Consider the following 20,910-nt stretch of genomic DNA (forward strand, 5'->3'; position numbering starts at 1 on the left):
GAGAGAGACCGACAGTGATCACTGATTGTTTTTAGAGGGTTGTTGAGATTAAATAGAACAAGATAAAAGCATTAAAACATGCTAAAAACACAACAGCCTTAATAAAAGTAGAGCAGTTTGAGCCCTAAATCACTTAAAGACCAGATAGTCTGATTTAAGAATGCAAAATTCTAGAACAGCCAATATGGAAACTCTTGATATGAGTTTTATCTTATTAAATGAAAAGAAATCACGCTATGTATTTTGCACTACATTACACTAAACAATTTATTGTATAAGTAAATAAAGTGTAGGTTAGGTCACTCCTGTGAAAAGATGCATACAAACTGATGAATCACAAAAGATAGAACGTCAACTTACAGTATGCCTTTTCATATTATATGCTTGCTTATCTTCATTTTCTAACAGTAGATGGGAACTTATGCAGTAAAGCAATGGCTTACAACACAGTGGACTGTGCAGTGGACTAATGCATACATTTAAAGCCTGACAGCAGCTGGTATATACACAGCTACAACAGTCTACAAAGGTTGTTTTCTGTTCACCAAAGCAAATATGATTGAAGAGATTTTTTTACTTCCCCAAAAAGCAAATAAAGAGATTAAACAAGGATTTATTGAACAATGGTTTATGCACTTGAATTAGGAAGGATAAGAAAAGTGACTCTATTGACTGCAATCTGCAATCTACTGACATCTAATGGTGAGATTTTACACACTGTAACTTTAATGATACTTGAAAATAGGCCAGGAACTGCACTCCTTGGTCTGACCCTGTTCAGTCAGCACACACAGTCTGTGTAATATGTGAATAATAATAAATATGACTTTTCCTCTTTTCCATAAAAAGTTCCCAGTAGGGTTTTTGACCTTTGGCACCATGGAGCTGTGGGCTTTAAAAAAAAAAAGTCTTCCACACTGTACCCTGTAATTACTGTACTTCTAATTTCTGAAAAAATACTCTAAAGCATCTTCTAATACTTCAAAATCTATTTGGGTGATTTGGACACGACAATGATTAACTGAAGTATAAAAGTATGCGCTCCAAGGTTCATGTTGGGGCCTTTGGGATCAGGAGCAAATTAGATTTAGTCCCTCCGAAGGTCAAACTTAGCATCAGAATGGTGCGAAGGAAAGGTGATTGAAGTGACTTTGAACTTGGCATGGCTACGGGTGCAAAATGGTTTGATCTGAGTATTTCTGAAACTGCTGATCTACTGGGTGGGAATTTCCCACACGACCATCTCTGGAGGTGAAGGACAAAAGAAGAAGTAGCAAGCCTGAAAAAACACATCTAAGAGAGTCTTTACTGGACTGTGTGCACATAGATAAAATACAGATTTTCAGCCTGGTAACCTCAATTACCTTTTTATGCCTTAACCTGCATAATTTGTGTCAACTGCATTAACCCTTTTAAGCATGAATTATGACAACCTCAATCTGGATTTTTTTCTTAAGTATTTTTATTCATCTTTAGGCATGAAAAAAAGATTTTTGAACTTCATTTTTTTTAAACATGCACTTTTCAAAGAGTTTTTTACATGTCCACTTAGGTGGACAACATACATTTTGAGTGGGTGGCACGGTATGGAGTGACACATCAGTGTCCAATGTAGTGGTTTATGTGCAAGTATACCATCAGCAATGTGTTTTTTTGTACTATGATACATCAGTACTCTGCATACTGCAACAGAGCACTGATTTTTCCTGTCATTTAACATTGACTGTGTTTGGAGTGCAATATAAGATTTTCCATTTATATTATGTTCCATACTTAACCTTTTCCAAGACTTAGGCAGGATGTTAAGCAGGATCATGGCATCACATAGGTGTTAAAAATACACAGTGGCTGATTTTCATGTAAACAAATAAAAAAACATTCTGATGAAGAGCCACTAAAGGAAGTTTTTGGAGTAACCCTCAGCAGTAATTTGGACATGAAATAGTTAGTAGACATGTTATTAACCCTATGAGGAAATCTTTAAGTCTACTGAGGTACAGAGCCATAATTTAAACTACAGGAAACAGTTTTATTCAAATACAGTTTATTGTCAAAATGTTCTGGTGCTGATCGGTGACTGCCTTTGTACAACTTACCCATCATAAAGTGACCAAAATATTGTGGAACCAGTTCATAGTGTTTAATTGCTTGTGTGTTGGAATATATTAAACACGAAAACCAGGAGCTGCAGAAACCCAGTAATGCTGAAGACACATGTAAGGAATTTATCTTGGTTTCATGATGCAAAAAGGGAGTTACAGTCACATATGATCAAAGAATTCAGGTGAAGAAGTAAAACTAGCAACACATTTATGTAACAACGGCATAACTGTGAAGACCATGTAGACCAATTTCTAATTTCCACAAACAAAGTTCATTCCTTCAGACTTGAAAATGTTGAAGTAGAATCATGATAAACACTTCTCTCCACACTTGTCACCTTGGTAAATCAAGGCAAGCCTTGAAAGCCCCTAGAGTCTCATATTTCAGTCCCAACACTCATTTAGCAGAGCACAAAGAGAGTTTCTGGGAAACGTTATCAGAGGCATAGATCTGTGTGGGCAGTATAGGGGTGTGAGTCTGAAGCTGAATGCGATTAGATTAAATGTTCTTGATGGCTTATGCTTAAAGGCATGAAGACTGTTGCTGAATGTTGACCTCTTGTTGGCTCCACAACATCAGTGAGCTGCACAGATTTTACCTACACTACTAAAATTTACTTACTCCAACTGAATCACAAACTTTTTGGATGCCTGTGTCACATTGCAAGCCATTAAAAATTAACCAAAAGACCAATATTGATGGTAACAGAGGAGAGAAAACAGAGATTGGCACCCTGACGTTGTTTCTCCTGGTTTAGAGAATGCACAATAGGGGGGAGGTGCCCTGCTATTAGCTTTTCTGTTACAACCCATCCCTGTTCTTATTTAGAGGCAGATATGCCTGGTTATGATTCAAGAGGAATGCCAGAATCCACACCATGTGAGTGAAGTATGCCTCAAGGCTACTGCGGAGCCAGTGCCTCTTTGGTACAGAATATAGTCTGAGCTGCCAATCCAGTTCTGCCTATTACATTTGATTTTCTCCACTTTACACACAAACAGTCACACTGACTTCGTGCATGTAGGTATTCACTTGAGCCAGGCTGACATTTCAATGTCACAGAAATATTCATCAGATCACAGCATCAGCTCTTGTGTTTATATAAGTCATCCCAATAGAATACAACTAGAAATCACAAGGCTGTGTTCTGTTTGATTTTCTGGAAAAAAAATAAAAAACTAGTACACATTATGTGGTCTTGGGTTTACTGTTCAAATTTGGAGAGAGAGGCGAACTAAAGATAATAGAGGCATGAAGAATCAGCGGATTAACTGGGACAGCCTGAGCCCATCAAAGTGCCCTTGAGCAAAGTGCTGCAAGTGTTAATTATTCCAGTGAAGCAGCTCAAGGAGCAGCAGTAGACAATATAGCTGGCACTGGCAAATTTAGGTGTCAGTGTTTGCAAATGTATGAATGTGAAAATGGGAAGAGGTGAAGGGAAGATGACGCGCTCAGCACAACTTGCCTTCGACAAGCAGCCTATGAAAATCACTAATATGAAAATGAATCTTCGTGGCATTCCTCTGCAGAGGGGTCGAATAGTGAATCAGCATGTAAGCGTAGTGCCGATTATTTTTCTTACCTATCAGCGCCAGGTTTGGCAGTTTTCCCAGGCTCTTGCCTTTGTCCAGCACTCGCTCCCACTTGTAGCTAATGGGGTCTGAACCATCGCTGGATTTGCAGCTCAGCTTGACATCACTGCCCTCTTGGAGCTTGCCATCCATCCGGCATCTCGGCTTGGAAGGCTTGACTGCAAGAAAACAAAAGAATCAAAAAATGCTTGAATCAATATTTGCAACAAAACTTCTTATCACAGTTAAACATAAAGTGTATAAAAGACTCACAGTGTTTAACAAATTTACTAAACCACATGCCATAAAAACAAGAACACACTAAACCTGTCATCTTTCAAAAACTTGTTTAAAGCTAAGACGCATATAACAAACTGAATTCATGTTTTTAAATCCAAATCTCAGCCAGCACACTGGACTTCTCCAAGAAGTTCAGAAATAAATCAATCACTACAATTAATGTTTCTGTTCACGAATGTAAGTAAAAGACTGTAAATTAGCATCTCAACCAAAGGAAATAATGTGCTTTATTTTATTCTGCTTTTTCATAAGTAAAACAGTGAATCTTAAAAATCATGGATAACAACATAAAATATATTTAGCAATAAAAATGTCAATTAAACAGCTTTCACATGCATACAACCATTACAGGAACATCAATAATTATTTTACAATTACATTGCTGCTAATTTAGGGCAGTTGTGACATAAACCTTACACTGCATGGTGGTCTAGTGAATTTGTTAAGCAGCATATATATTAATACAATAATTAAGCAAAAATAAATGCGTTCACCGAAATGATTAATTTTTAATATGTGCATATAATGTAGTCATCAATTTGCCAGTGACGCATGCATTAAAATATGGTTTCCATTACTACTCTGCAGAAAATCGTGGCCTACGTGTATCATGTGGGCTTGCCACAACATTTCCTATGCCAATTATAGGAACTTTGCATTTCATAAAATGAATCTTTATTTTGAAAGGGAAGGGCTGACATTTTTTATTTTGAATGCTGAATATTGAGTTATGTTTGAAATAGACTTCTTTGAACATAACATCTACTGAAGCGGGAGTTATTTTATAATGTGAAACTGTCCACCACCTGTGTTTATCGCCCCAGACTAAAGCACTACATTCAAATGAAAAGCAAGAAATAAAATGTAGATAATAACATAGCTTGTTAGGCTGCATAAAGCTGAAATATTTGACGTAGATTGTAAACTTTATTTGATGTGTTCTATCAGTATTTTTTATTGGTGCAACTGTTTGAGGGATGTTCAGTTACCTTGCCATCACAGTCATTTCTGGTAACACAAATTGAAGAAAAAAGCAACATCCTCCCGTAGAGAATGGATCAATTCAACCCCAAGGCTGGCTGTGAATACTTATGGTAATATGTTCTCATGTCAAAGGTTTTGGTCATAGTCTATTAGCTAAAGGCTTAATACAGTATAGCTAGAATCTGCTGAGCCCTGCTCTGTTGGATACATGCTGAAAGGCACTGCTACACTTTAAAAGCATGAAAATAGCATACTGTTTCCCCCTCCCGAGTGACATATTTTTAAATCAGTGGTGAGCTAAATTTAAATATCTATTTTTTATTTTTGTCACGCTGACATATTTCCAATGCTGACTTTTGTGTTTGGCTTAGGATGCTTGTCAGTGAAGTTGCAGCAGTAGTAACTGCGAAATGCTAACATGCAGTGAATTAACAGTAGCCAGTGGAGAGAAAAAAAAAAAAATCAGATAGCTTATGTGCATTTCTCCTTTTGTTTGTCTTTCTTTTCTCGACACCCTGCAGGCAGTATTCTGCTCACAGACTTTGTAAAGAATATAATGAGAGAAGCTGATCAGGGAGCATTGATGCATTCGTCTGTGCGTCTCTGAGCTCTGTCGGGGTCGGTTAAGCCAAACTGCAGAAGGAGCAGTTGGACGGCGTAACCTCAGCTCATAACCCCAATACTAATAAACGCAACATATACACATTTAAAATCTTCACATGCAAATCCACACGCTCATTCAGGCGTGATTGTGCAAGCTTGCACAGAAACATACCCGACCACTGGAGAAGCGCACAAACTATGGCACACACACACGCTGTCTCATGCCAAGCCAGCTACCAGCTCAGCTGCCAAGCCATTATCTTAGCGTAGGGAGCGCGAGAAAAAAATGCAAATGTTCGCCTCTCTCAAAATCGAAAGTGTCACTGGGAAGCTGAGGGCAATTTGTAAAATTCGAGGCACTAACTCACTGAAATGTCTTTATGGAAGAGAGAGGGGAGTGAGAGCGAAAGGATTAACAGACTGTTCCATTAGAAAACCAATAACCACGGGTTGAACTAATCTCCCATGATGTTTTAATAAATCGCATGCTTTTTTGACATTGAGAACGATCTCACTCCTCCCGCCGGACTTTGTGGCCAGCTATTGCAGCTGTCTGTCCTTCATAGTTGTTCAGCTATTTCTGATATGCAGACAGAGAAGCGCATTACCACTGAGGTAGTTGTATTGTTGAGTCATTTATAGCCATCTGCATAATGTGCAAATTAGAACAACACGCTTCCCGTACCAAAATGGGATTTTCTGTATTTATAAGATCTAAGAGTCACTTGGGCAATTAATATTTCTAAGTAGCTTATCTGTACTTAAACTGATGTAAGCTAACTTTTTAACATGATGAACATCAAACTGGTCTGTTGTCTTGTACTGTATATGTCATAGAGGACACGAGTACATTAGAATCTAGCTTGAAATTTGCCCATGTAATGCAGTCTCTAACTCAATCATTTCTGTGCCCTGCCAAACCTACTTGCATGTTTCTGGTCTCACCTCATCAACAAACCAATCCAAATGGACCCAAACAGCACGAACAAAATCAAATCACACTGTCTGAATCAAATTGAATCATTAGATCAGTCAGCATGACAGAGGAAATGTGCCAGGCTAATGATCCAGTGATTAGGTCTGTGTGTGTAAGAAGTGTGTGTATGTGTGTTTGTGTATGAGGATTTTCCATGTACAAATGAATTTCTTCATAACCCAATGGTATGCGCACGTGCATTGATGTATCCACACTTACCCAATACAATGAGGTTGACTTGGCTCCAGTGGTACTTTCCCCCACTCTTGACTTTACAGTAGTACTCCCCCGTGTCGCTCAGCAGCAGGTCACTGATGAGTAGGGAGGCGTCTCCACCCAGGTACTCCCCAGCAAAGGACAGATGGTTGGGCTCAGTATCCATGGGGTCGCTGATGTACACGTTTCCCCCAAAGAAGGTAATAATCTAGATGTGGAGAAAGAAAAGATAATCAAGGATTTAGTTCAGACCAGAGACTGTTGTCTGAAATGAAATTCTTGCACAAGTGAAAAAACTCCTGATGTATTACAGCGAGGGATTGACTGATTCATAATTGCTCCGGTTCTACTTATCTTGATTCTATCTTTCTTTTGAAGGAATTCTCCCATTTCTTCCTGGACCTGGTACTAACATTTTAGCAGCTGGTGATGTCATTTCTTAACTGATTTATGCAAGTAATTCCCCAAATAAGATTTTCATCTCTTAACAGCACATTTGGTTCGCTTAATTCCTATGTCCCAACAGTATTACCCTTGATATATTTCACTGGTAGGCTGCCATTTACATTTTAAATAACATGGCTCTAATGGCTGTGTATGCTCAGTTAAGACAGTTCCACGTAGTTCCTCTCTGGAGGCACAGTCTTGAGAAAAACAGAATACCAGCACTCATGGGTAACATTGTTAACAATCACTTTTTAATTAACACTTGGGAAATAATATTTTACAAATGAATGCATTTGCTGGAATGCCAGTATCCTGCCAGTGTTCATTTAGCTGATTATCTGTGAGTGTTGTTATCTCTTTATGGTGTTTCCACAAATAAAGCTGTCAAATGAAAAAGAAAAAACCCCCACAACACCCTCCCAAACAATTCTATTTTATTATTCTGGCCCTAAGATAAAAGATTAAAGTGCACACAGTGGCACTAAAAGTGATGTCACCAGAAAACAACTTCAGAAACAGCAAAGTACATAATATCATACAGATGATACAAAATGGCTATAGAATGACACGTTTGTAACTCCCCTTTTCAAAGGATATACAAATAAAACTGAAAAGAAAAATGTAAAAAAAAAATAATGGAAAAGGTAAAAATCAGCTTTTAGGCCATTTTAGTCAGATTATGATCAGGCTTGGCTTCAAACACCATAATTCTCAATGATTAGTCCCTTTTAAATGAAATGGTTCTTATATAGTGCTTTTCTACTCTACTTGAGCACACAAAGCGCTTTATACAGCATACCTCATTCAGCCACTCACACCAGCACTTTCTTTTATGCTTTAGTACTTTCATTCACACACATTCACACTCCAATGGCTGCATTGGAGAGCAACATGGAGTTAGTATCTTGCCCAAAGATCTTTGGCATGCAGACTGGAGCTGCCGGTTCTCAAATGGCCAACCTTCTGATTAGTAGATGACCTGCTCTACTTCTTGAGCTAAGGTAGAAAGGTAAATCCCCTCAGAAAAAATGCTTGCGAGTCACACAGCTTCACTCACCACCCCCACTACCAGTATCACATAAACCAGTGAGTTTGTGTATGCTACTGCCACTGTAATCATAGAAACATTTGGTTATAAGCTCAAGAATATGTGCAGAGCGTGCCTGTGGAGGAAGCCCAGAAGGATATTGGCTATTACAGTTGGCTATCAGAGCTGGAGATAGGCATCATCACAGAGATCAGATATCCATAACAGGATAACAATGTGTTCATAACAGAGCTTCTACAAAGTACCAAACAAAGGCTCATAACACTGGCTATTAGGTTAAAGGGATACACAACCAGAGAGAATAAATGGCTTGTTCTCCAAAGACCTATCCAAGGTGTTTTCCCAGCTGCAACCATAACACCTTGGATAGGCAACAATGGGACAAGGACGGATCTCACCACAGCTGAGACTGAGTAAGAGCAAGGATGTGGTGTCATAAAGCCTCCAACTCCAAGTGGCTGGTGGACCTAAGAGCAGACCACAGCAACCTCTCAGAACAAAATCAATGACAAAGGTCAACAAAATAGCTGGGCAGTACCAGTACCTCACACGACTCATGCCTGTTAGTTTAAGAAGCTTACAGCACTCCAGAACACGTGGCAGCATAAATAACTGGGGTGCTAACAACAGGTGCTAACATAGGGCAGGACAATCCTGATCACAAAGGTTTTGTGCCCCATAAGGGCACAAAGCTGTTGAGCTCCTAGCTGATTACCTGCTTCTCTGCAACATGAAAGCTCAGGTGTCATAGCAACCGAGATTAGTTAGTTAATTAGTTTATTAAGATCCCCATTAGCTCCTGCAATAGCAGTTTTTTCTAACAGAAAAACTTTTACATAAATAAAACATGTGCTACATGAAAGACCATAAGATGTAGTTACTAGTCATCACATAAGCAAATCTCATAAAGTCATTGGAAACAACAGAGCACCAGCTACTTGACACGGCAGAACACCAGGACTCCAAGACCAGGCAGATCAACCTGAGCACCCGCTGTTCTGACTACAAGAAAGAGTATGAACCGGCACCCCACACTTACACAGTGGAGTGCTGGACTCAACACACTGATAACCTTAATCGGAAATTCCTTGTAGGTACGCAAAAAGATGTTGTTGTTAGAGCCTGCGACATAATCTGTTTGATTCTCCCTTTTTTCCCTTCTATTTACCACCAAGGTTCATTGATGTTTGCAGACACCGGGTGTTCAAAGGAAAAAAATGAGCTAATTTGAAGTTTGTAGCATCTGTAAACCTGCACCAGAAAGCTTTCATTTTCTCTTCCCTGGCTGTTTACAGTTTGTCTTTGTTTATTTCTAGCCTTTCCTTGTGTGTCTTTTGCTCTCTCACGCTCTTGCTTTATCCACACACACAAACAGAAACAAACACAGCTGTCACAGTGGCCTATTACTCAGGGCAAGTGAGAGCCTGCAGATGGGGACCGCTAAATGCTGGTGCCACAGCGCATCAGTGCCTAAGAAGCAGGGGCACCTGCTGTGATCACAGGTGATGACTGGCCATTTACACACACACGTATATACCCAAACCTACTCACAAACTTGCCGTTTACCAAACATGTGGCACACCATGAATGCAAACAGAAACATATCACTGTGCCACAGCTACACACAGAAAGTAACCGGGCTCTAACACCAAAACAAAAAAGGGCATACCTGTACCTGTCCTGTGGGCATGCAACTGTTGCCTTCATGAAATCAGAACATTAATTACTCACAAACCAAACTACATGTGTATATGTGTTTTTGCTTCTGGTAATGTCTGTACGGTCTGTTAGTGAATTGTTCTATTAAGGCAAGGTGTTTTGTTGATTCAGTAAAATACTGTACACAAATAATTAAGTGTCTCTGCTTTTTCACACAGGTCATGAAATGATGATAATGATGACAAAATGCAACCCCAAACCATGAAAAAGCTTCTTCTGCTTTACAGATGGCTGTAGACGCTCACTCTTGTACTGTTCTCCTGACTTTCCCCATGCTTACTGTGGACAGTTTGAAGCAAACATTGACATGCTTCAGTCTTTTCTCCTTGTTTCCCTTCAAATGACTTAATGACAGCTACTCGTCCAGTTTCCTCAAATGTTTTTAAGGCAATTCTGTACATGATGAGGAGATTTGGAAAGCTTTCAGCTAATAAAGCTTTGGGAATCACCCTGTTGGTGCAAAAATACAGTTTGGCAGAATTTCTGCATGTGAATGTCGCGCACTTTTCATAGGTTTAAGTATATAAATGGAAACAAATGATGTGTTTTTAGTTTCTTTGCTAAGTTGTCTGTTATGTGCAGATGCAACATTCTTGAGTCAGGCGCCTGTTTTATGCTTAACAAACAAAAAGCATAATTCTGAAAAAGGTACAAGGACTGGACTGAAAATGACTGAAACATGTCCAAAGAAAAACTTTGACCTTCAGAAGGCCTGGAGAAAGTCTGGCTCCTTGGAAGCAAACTATAAAGACATGAGGGGTGGCTCAAAACTTTTGCACAGCACAATATAGAATTTTTTATATCACATCATTTTATCAAAAACATTAACACAGTAGAATTGCTGCTCTGATCAAAGCAGCTTGTTAAAGATTACTGGAAGCAGATTATATGAACAGTGTGGCTAACATTCAAATATTTAAGCTGTTCGGTTTTTAAAGTGTTTTCCATAAATAATTTTATAGTCAATGAAGAATACACAGAGGAAACAAATATACAACAATGACTCTGTCATTTTACTCTACTACTAATATATTTATCATCTCTGTGGACGATAATTGTCCTCGCAATAATGCCAGTTCAATATCTTCAGTTTTACATGCTGAAGGGCAGCAATTATGCATAGCAAATAGCAACAACACACAATATGCACTAACTAATGTGGCACTGTGGCAGGAGCAATTTCCCAAGAAAGGATGGAAATGAAATTAATAACTTCATCTTTATTAACCATCGCTGGTCTTTGCTGAAACTACACTATGATAGGCTATAAAATGCCGTCTTTGAGTAACTCTCATCATCTAAGACCAACACAGCTGAGAACAGTGAGAGAAGGGCAGTTTTTTTTGTTTTTACTCTTCATCTGACTAAATGGAGTTGAATTTTGTGCCCCTCTGTGTCTTAAACACATGTAGCCTGTACATTTGCTAACAGAGGCTAAATGTTGACAAGATGCTCTTTCCATCTCAACACGGCCTTGGAGCAGAACAAAAGAATGATTTATTCATTCGGCTACAGGCGTAGTCTCTTTCCTAATCAAATTTTCAAACGTTTGATTTTAATTAATGGTGCCTTCAATGTTATCCTCCCGTTAAATATTCATCGCAATGTGGCAGCCCCAGTCTGAATAATCAAAGTGTAAGCCACCAGTTTCCCCCTTTCTTTCATTCCTAGCCCCGCCGCTTCCCTTCCACACTTTGCTATTCATTCCTTTCTCTGTGCCAACGCAAGAGCGCATGAAGAAATGGGTTCAGAAGAAAATGGAAGTCCCTTCCTTCCAACAGAACGCTGTTGAGATGTTTTGCTCTCTCGCGCTCTCTTATGAGATTCTAAGCTCAATTTGAGTGAAAAAAATGGCGGTTTTTCAAACACCAGTGAAATTATACCAGAATGTTATCAAAGGCTTTAAAAAACAAAACCAAATTAGCCGTTTAAAGATTTCAGTTATCCTCCTGGTACAGGCTGATAGACTTTATGAAGCCAGAATTAGAATATTTTATTGTGCCAACTAAAACTTTAAAATACAAACAAGGGGAATTTTTTTTTATAAATGCTGTAATTCCTTTACAGTTAATGCAATACTTTTTGTAAAGCTGAAACTGCACTTAAAGCACACCTTGACTGCTTGATTTAAAATTCAGTGTGACTGCACACAAAGGGGGAAAAAAACTTAAACCTTTAAAAACTTTAAAATGAAGGAATTTCTTTATTTCGTTTAACAGATGTTTTCCTTTTTTAAAGCATTGAATTTTACTATTTCCAGAAAAAGCCTATACACTTCTGCAAAAACAAAAAAACAAAACAAGAAAAGAAGCACAAAACTAAGTACTTTATGTCCTTGCCCCAAAACATTTGGACATATTTGCCAGAATGTCTTTGTACCCACAGTGTACGATTATTGCATTTACCTGACTGCTGATTTTGACTACTTTTCAGAGAGTTCTCATGTATGATCTGTTTTGAGACCGTTTCCTGTCAACTTTGCCAATTCTGCTTGCGTCCCTGAATGCCTGATTGCACGTGAGCCCTTGTATGTTTATTAAATAGTAGATTTGAACCTGATTCTGTTGTTTGGTCTAATTTCTGATTTCAATTCCTTTTGGGGTGGAAGGTTGCTGCAGCTGTAATCTTCAATTGCCTCTATAATTACATATTTTACAAAACTAAGATGAATTTGTCAGCTTGATAGTAATGAAAAGGTCATTAGGTTTGTTTTTTATTTCCACTTGTTACAGTGTTTATCTCCCACTAGTTAAAAAAGTTAAAAGTAAAAGTGCCAAGGTTAGAAATATATAATGTGTTGGTGAACACAATTGCTCCTTTGTGAATGCCACTGAAAGTTGAAGTGCCTTAGTAATTTTGGGATTGTGTTAATGTGCAACTATTATAGGTCCTGCTGGAAATCAGCGAGCGTAACCCAAATGGAGAAAAGCTAAAATGTTTTTTTTGTGTGTGTGAAAAAGGGAAGTGGAAAGAGAGGAAGAAAAGAAAAACTATGCAAGGCATATACAGTCTATACATATACCTCACATGTTGTTCTTCTGGTTTTTAGCCTAAATGTCACTGTCATTGCCATTTCATCCCAGTAAAGGTCAGTCTTGGTGTTGCAATAACTTTGCAGCAACTACTAAATATTACCCAAGTCATGGCAGAGTAAGACGGCAGGGACTTTTAACAATTCAGATGCTTCTAAACTGTATTAAATGCAGGGAAAAAAGGAATACAATCTTACCACTTTCTGTGGGGAGTTTGGTTTCTGCAGTAGCCACTCAATGTCAAGAGGGACGGATGATGAGAACTGGTGGTGGCATGGCAAGGTGGCATTGTCCCCAACGACCTTTTTCATCTCTGTCTGGGCCCCCACTGACAGAAGGCTAACTAGAACTGAGGGAGAACAAGAGAAAGAGAGAGAGAGAGAGAAAAAAAACTTGAGACAGAGGTAGAGACATGTCAGACGGGGTCACTAGCTCGATCTAAGCTTGAGGCAAGAGACAGATGCTGTGGACAGGAAGCGAAACCACAATGATAGAGGAAACCAGGTGCGAGGATACATCCAAATATTGAAGGGAGACAGAACAGATGGATTCTGTTCAGAGGGAATAAAGTTTGATTGAGGAGTTGAAGGAAAAATACTAAAAAAAGCTATTCACAGCTGCAGTTTGGGGGAATTATGGATGGGTACTGTGCCGACACATCTGACACATGGACAATTCTGCCAGAAAACCCCGAAAAGATACAATTAATGAGTCACTTCCATTGCAAAAAAGTCCAAAAGCTATCCCAGGCCACCTTCCCATTAACAGTGAATGTCAGTATGGAAAGTCCCAACCGCACAGAAAACGCACATACCAAAAACTCCCACTGTCGACTCAGTTAAGACCGACAGTCGCAGTAAAAGGTAGCAGTAATTGCGAGCGTGTGCACAAGTGAGTGACTCTGGGCACTGGCCAGACTAGTGTGGCCTGCGTATCAGTGGGGGAGCAGCAGGGCTAATTTATTGGAGGATGCTGGACAGCCTAGAGGGCTTGAATGGAATTAGCCAGAGGCGTCACAGGGGATGCTGGGAAAGTGAAACTGTGGATAGTGTTTGTGCGTGCTCGCGTTCGTGCATGTGCTGGACTGTGTGTGTCAAGAAGCGGTGGTGCAATGGTGAGATATGTTTAGAAAGACTGCAGAGCTTGACTGTGCTTACGCACTCACGTGTGACGTACAGTTTTGGCCCTGCTATATTCATCTTAACTACCTGCCTTTAATTTAAGTGTGCTGTGCTGAATAATCATATAGCTCCAGGGGAATTTGACTGCTTGGAATTAAAGTTATCCTGCCTAACAGATGCTCATTTGAAGTGAAATGTTCAGACTGTGTAAATATTGTTGCTCCTATTCATTATCATGCCACCTTACTAGACACTCAACATGGCCTGCTGTTTGAACAGAATAAATAAACGTAGTGTGGGACACACATCTGAATGAAAGCTGTGCACTTTGTTTTGTCTGTTATGCTGATACTGACTGACAGAATAGTTTTGTGTTTAGAATATAACCTCATATACGTTCCACGGGAAGCCATGTGAATGCATCAGCGCTTACTGGGCGCCTGTCCACTTGTGAACCGGTTCACCCTCATAGGAGCTAACGCCCTATCCCATAAGTGATCTCAGGGCCAATGAAAATGTCAGCTCAGTGCTGTGAAACGGGTGACTCAGTGCTGATACAGCACACAAAGAGATGAAGAGTAACCTCACAGAAACTAATTCTCCTTAAAGAGCTTCATCCTTGCTGAGATGACGTCATCTGCTTGAGTTCAGTTGCTCTTCAAGTTTTGATTAAAGGTTGTGCGCATCGGCGGCGGTGTTAAGAAACCCCCCCCGATGGGGAAGTGATTAACACTGAACATCTTGGGAGGATGCAGTGCTTTCCTAACGAAACCATGGGTTCAGGCGTTCACAGAGGCAGCACAAAGAGGGACAACACAGTTTTAAGCTAGAGGCTTTTATGCTGTGGTTTGTGTACAGATTATTCCTAATTTTTTTGATTTTTTTCTGAGACTTGTGCCACAATTCCTAGGTGTGTATTGTAGCTTCTCTGTTCCATGTTTTAATGGCCAGAGAGACATGTATATTAACGGATCTAGGACCTTTCTGTGTTTATAAAAAGACTAGAAAGTACTTGCTCCTCTTTCCTCCAATAAACCAAAGACATGCTTATTTGGTTAACTGGTGATTTCAAATTTTGGTAGTCTCAGTTTGATAGCCCATCACTTTTTCACGCCTTTAGCTGACGTCAGCCAGGTTATGCTTCACTCCTGACCACCCTAAGTAGGGAAAGAAGTTAAGAAAAAGATGAATGAGAGGCTGGATAGAAAGTAACCTCCAAAGCCACTTTATATGCAAACCCAAGCGTTTAGCAGAAGTTAGTCTTTCCACTTTTTCTCCAGTGAAAAAACACAAAGAAAGGTACAAGACCACATATGACACAACTTTTTCCTAAGATAGATTCATGCCTGTTGCTAAAGGGCTTCACTGGGGTTCTTGGTTAGGTTTGTTTTGCTCTGAGAAGCTGATGCTCTAGTGTGCCATCCAGTGGCAATAAAAGCTTGTGCACAGTGTGAATCCTCAACATTATGTCTTGATTTTCCGAGTCCCACATTCTAAACTTAAGATTTGGGCTACTCGTTGCCAGTTAAATGTAAAGTTTCCAATTGGAATTTGCCATTTGGAGGAACAAAGAGAGGGAATTGAAAGTACTTTGTGGCTGGCTGGTAGCTTCTGTGTCCCTTTGGCACCCGAGGAGCAACAGGACAAATTGCTGAGGTCCTTCTGCTCTGCTTGCCCACCTGCCCAGTTCAAATCATTAGTCAGCAGAAAAGGATGGGCCACCCCTCCTCACAGAGAAGCTTCTGCACCTTAAGGGTATCCCCTTTCATGACTTTTTAATGCAGCATTTTCAGGGGTTATTCATCTTGTTAGCCTCCCTGCTGATATTGCTTTGAATGTCAGAAAAGAGAGTGAGGGCTTTGCAGCATTAGAAAATATTCAAGAGGAAGAAAGTTCAGGCCATGTGTGAATGCACAGCTGGTTGAGCTTGATGGTTCGAGTTAATGCTTGATGGTGGTACAGGGTCTGCTGGGAGACCTGTGCCCACTCCCCTCCTCAGGCTAGCCTCTGTAATCGGTGCTCCCACAGTCATCAGCAGCCTGGGGCTGAACCCGGCACTGTGTAGCTGGCCTGATAAGAGCTTTGTGCTTCCCTCCTCGCCTCCCACCTCATCCTTAACTGCCCACCGCTTCAGCTGTAGGCTCTGTAAATGGAAGAGTTCCCCTGAAAGATAGATAGGGCCAATGTGTCTGAAGAATGAGGGGAATTGCCATCTTTTCCCACACAAAGTACTTTACTTTTCATTAACTGTCTCTAAACTGACCTTCAAAAAAGCGACCTGTGTCAGCTCACTAACGTTGACTTGTGGGTGTTAAATATTCCCTTTATCATCAAACAGTAAAGTTTTCAGTTCCAGGTATTTAATTTATTCCTTAGAAATGAAAAAAAAAGCAAACGCCTAATATTTTTTTTCCATCTGTGACAGAAAATATTTTTCATTTTTAACAGAAAGAATTGGCAGACAAATCAGACGGGGTTTTTTTGGTCGATATGCAGTCCGTGCTACCCACTTTCCCATTTATTTATGGTCTTGCAGAGGGGCTTTTGTGCTGTGGAATGGATGACACAGTGCTCCCAAAATAAGCTTGCCTTGATGTGAGTTTGAGCTTGCATTTGGTTTGGCCTCATTCACCGTGTGCACAGCTGGGGTGGCTGGACTGCAAGACCCCATCATTTGTGTCAACATCAACACATCAGCTATGAGACACATCAGAATTAATCTCTGTGGCAGATTTGCAAACACTATGGAAATTCTGTTTGGCTTTGGTATGGGCTCGTGACCTTGGGCTTCAATTTGCAGCTAAGGTGACCCAGAAAGAATAATAAAAGAAAAGTGAGCCATATAACCTTCAGCTTCAGTAACATCCCTGGTCACAGCAGCGTGCATGCTTTCACGTGACCTTATAAGATTCCATAGGGGCATGGAAAAGACCATCTAAATAAACACTGTCTTCTTGAGGGGGAGATAAATGTGGTACGGGCTTGCGATATGTTGGCTTGTGCCATATCCCAAAGCATATCCTCTATCCCACTTTCTCTCTATCTCTCTCTCTCTCTCTCTCTCATTATGCCTTCTTGTTACAGCTCTGCTTGGTTCAGTTTCGTGCCTCCATTTGTGACTGCGTTCGGTCTTCACCCACAGAAAGAAAGGAAGGAAAGAAGACAATCATAATTAACAAAAGTGGGAGCTAAAAGAGAGGGAGGTTTAGGGAGAGAGATTGTGAGTGCAGGACACATTTGACAAAGAGAGCGAGAGTGAGAGGCTTGGGTGAAATATGGAGGAACCAATTTCTATGAAAAGACCCTAGGGGGAGTTGTGCTCCAGTAAATCCGCCTTACAGAGCCCTGCAATCTCATTATAGTGTAGCCAGTGAGACGGACAGACAGACAAACAAGACAGGCCCGGATCTTTCGCACTGCCCAAAGTCAAGCCCCATATCCCCTCAGTCAGCACATCAGCCTGGCTGGGGCCTTTGCCACGTCCGACGCTTATGACCTCTGGTACTCAAACATGGCACATCAGAAAGTGGGGGGAGGCGGGGTGGAGGGGTGTGGGACAGTGACAGGGCGGGGAGAAATAGCTTGAGGGAGGGGTGGAGGAATGGTGCAATGCCTTGATTTGACCACTTATGCTAGCTCAATCACTGGTGTGGATGAAGGATTATACCGCCACAAAGGTGGTTTTATACACAGGTTAGCATATGCACACACACCCCGCCCCTACAGACAGGAGGGACGGCTGGTTTATCTTTTTTGACAATTTCTGACAATTTCCTGCTGTGTGCATTCATGCTGCTTTTTCGTCATGTGCAAACATCTATATTTCATGTAAATTCCCAGCTGCCGGTGTATATGATTTATGCTGTATGTGGGTAGATACTCTTTCACAAAGACACCTCCACTCCAGATGCAAGGGACTATCTCGTGCTGACAGCAAATCAGCGCCTCAACATCAGGACCTATGATTTGGAATATCGCTACTTTACACATACAGACACAAGTCGCATTTGAGTTACATTTACAGCCTTACAGCAGCAGGGAAAAGCAACAATCATCTCCCAGTCCTGCCAATCTTTCCCACAACTGTTTATCTTCTGTCAAATAGAGACTCTGTTAAATACAGGGAGTGCAGAATTATTAGGCAAGTTGTATTTTTGAGGAATAATTTTATTATTGAACAACAACCATGTTCTCAATGAACCCAAAAAACTCATTAATATCAAAGCTGAATGTTTTTGGAAGTAGTTTTTAGTTTGTTTTTAGTTTTAGCTATTTTAGGGGGATATCTGTGTGTGCAGGTGACTATTACTGTGCATAATTATTAGGCAACTTAACAAAAAACAAATATATACCCATTTCAATTATTTATTTTTACCAGTGAAACCAATATAACATCTCCACATTCACAAATATACATTTCTGACATTCAAAAACAAAACAAAAACAAATCAGTGACCAATATAGCCACCTTTCTTTGCAAGGACACTCAAAAGCCTGCCATCCATGGATTCTGTCAGTGTTTTGATCTGTTCACCATCAACATTGCGTGCAGCAGCAACCACAGCCTCCCAGACACTGTTCAGAGAGGTGTACTGTTTTCCCTCCTTGTAAATCTCACATTTGATGATGGACCACAGGTTCTCAATGGGGTTCAGATCAGGTGAACAAGGTGGCCATGTCATTAGTTTTTCTTCTTTTATACCCTTTCTTGCCAGCCACGCTGTGGAGTACTTGGATGCGTGTGATGGAGCATTGTCCTGCATGAAAATAATGTTTTTCTTGAAGGATGCAGACTTCTTCCTGTACCACTGCTTGAAGAAGGTGTCTTCCAGAAACTGGCAGTAGGACTGGGAGTTGAGCTTGACTCCATCCTCAACCCGAAAAGGCCCCACAAGCTCATCTTTGATGATGCCAGCCCAAACCAGTACTCCACCTCCACCTTGCTGGCGTCTGAGTCGGACTGGAGCTCTCTGCCCTTTACCAATCCAGCCACGGGCCCATCCATCTGGCCCATCAAGACTCACTCTCATTTCATCAGTCCATAAAACCTTAGAAAAATCAGTCTTGAGATATTTCTTGGCCCAGTCTTGACGTTTCAGCTTGTGTGTCTTGTTCAGTGGTGGTCGTCTTTCAGCCTTTCTTACCCTGGCCATGTCTCTGAGTATTGCACACCTTTTGCTTTTGGGCACTCCAGTGATGTTGCAGCTCTGAAATATGGCCAAACTGGTGGCAAGTGGCATCTTGGCAGCTGCACGCTTGACTTTTCTCAGTTCATGGGCAGTTATTTTGCGCCTTGGTTTTTCCATATGCTTCTTGTGACCCTGTTGACTATTTTGAATGAAACGCTTGATTGTTCGATGATCGCGCTTCAGAAGCTTTGCAATTTTGAGACTGCTGCATCCCTCTGCAAGATATCTCACTATTTTTGACTTTTCTGAGCCTGTCAAGTTCTTCTTTTGACCCATTTTGCCAAAGGAAAGGACGTTGCCTAATAATTATGCACACCTGATATAGGGTGTTGATGTCATTAGACCACACCCCTTCTCATTACAGAGATGCACATCACCTAATATGCTTAATTGGTAGTAGGCTTTCGAGCCTATACAGCTTGGAGTAAGACAACATGCATGAAGAGGATGATGTGGACAAAATACTCATTTGCCTAATAATTCTGCACTCCCTGTACAGGGCAAGGAGGAAGAGGAGAGTCTGGATTAGGAACTTCATCAAACTTTTATCTATTTAACTAGCAAAATCTCACACAGGAAATACAAATCTCATTTATCCATCCATGCTGCTGACATAGAGCTAGTGTTTTTTAGCTGACTTGGAGAAGAGCACAGGGCATGAGACAACGGCAACATACTCACAGGTCAGCGTGTTTTATAGGCTGTAGCTTCCCTCCACTCACAGCTCTCCTATGTGACTGAACGGGCCATTCAAATGCCAAACATATACAGCATAGTGTATGAGTGTGGTACATCTCTAAATATAGGTCACATCTTGTCCCTTTTTCTTTTCTGATATTTCAGAAAAATTGAGGAATGTGCAAAACATGTTTCAGCAGACGAGAGGCTGCCTTCAGTTGTTAGAACAAATGCAACGCTTACAAAAAGAGCCACCATGCATGCTCTGTGAGAGAGTCCTTTACTCATCCAAACACAGCCCTCTCTTTTAGTCATATCTTTTTAAGTGGTAAGTCTCTTTAAATGTTCCAAGTTATCACACCACATTAAAACATATGTTTTGCATATGGCGCACTATAGTGGTCTCCTTGTAGTTTCAAGGTCCAACTCATGAATATATACTGTGCCTGTGGAAATCAAACGGGCTGTTTGGTTTTCCCTGACTGGAGGCTGCTCTTTGATGGGATAAAATCCCATAATCCTTTTTGCCTCACACCCAGCGACCATTGCAACCCTCTGCTGACATTGAATTTTTTGTCAGTAGCATTTTGCAATAAGGTACATAGAGTCGTTATTGAGTAATGTGTAAGGAGCAAATAAGACCAAAGCACTAATTAGTAACTGCTAACCAGAATAACTCTTTACTTAAATATTACTACTAGAAATATGTCAGTAATTTATGATTACTACACTATTATCATTTTGTGTCCATATACAGTGGGGCAAAAAAGTATTTAGTCAGCCACCGATTGTGCAAGTTCCCCCACTTAAAATGATGACAGAGGTCAGTAATTTGCACCAGAGGTACACTTCAACTGTGAGAGACAGAATGTGAAAAAAAAATCCATGAATTCACATGGTAGGATTTGTAAAGAATTTATTCG

At 40.4% G+C, this 20,910-nt stretch overlaps 1 protein-coding gene across 4 annotated transcripts in view; it reads right to left on the reverse strand.

The window, feature by feature from the left end:
• Positions 1-20,910, reverse strand: part of clmpb (CXADR like membrane protein b) — an 83,803-nt gene that overhangs the window by 14,564 nt on the left and 48,329 nt on the right. For all 4 annotated transcript variants that reach the window (XM_085379886.1, XM_085379887.1, XM_085379889.1 and 1 more), the window contains exons 2-4: positions 13,197-13,348; positions 6,757-6,961; positions 3,686-3,853 (exon numbers count right to left, since the gene is read on the reverse strand). In XM_085379886.1, coding sequence (XP_085236012.1) covers positions 3,686-3,853; positions 6,757-6,961; positions 13,197-13,348 — 525 coding nt within the window. The remainder of the gene's footprint in view (positions 1-3,685; positions 3,854-6,756; positions 6,962-13,196; positions 13,349-20,910) is intronic.

The sequence above is a fragment of the Rhamphochromis longiceps genome, linkage group LG14, assembly GCF_057381845.1.
Source record: "Rhamphochromis longiceps isolate RC_006_pf linkage group LG14, R_longiceps_female_GT1.1, whole genome shotgun sequence".
NCBI lineage: Eukaryota > Metazoa > Chordata > Actinopteri > Cichliformes > Cichlidae > Rhamphochromis > Rhamphochromis longiceps.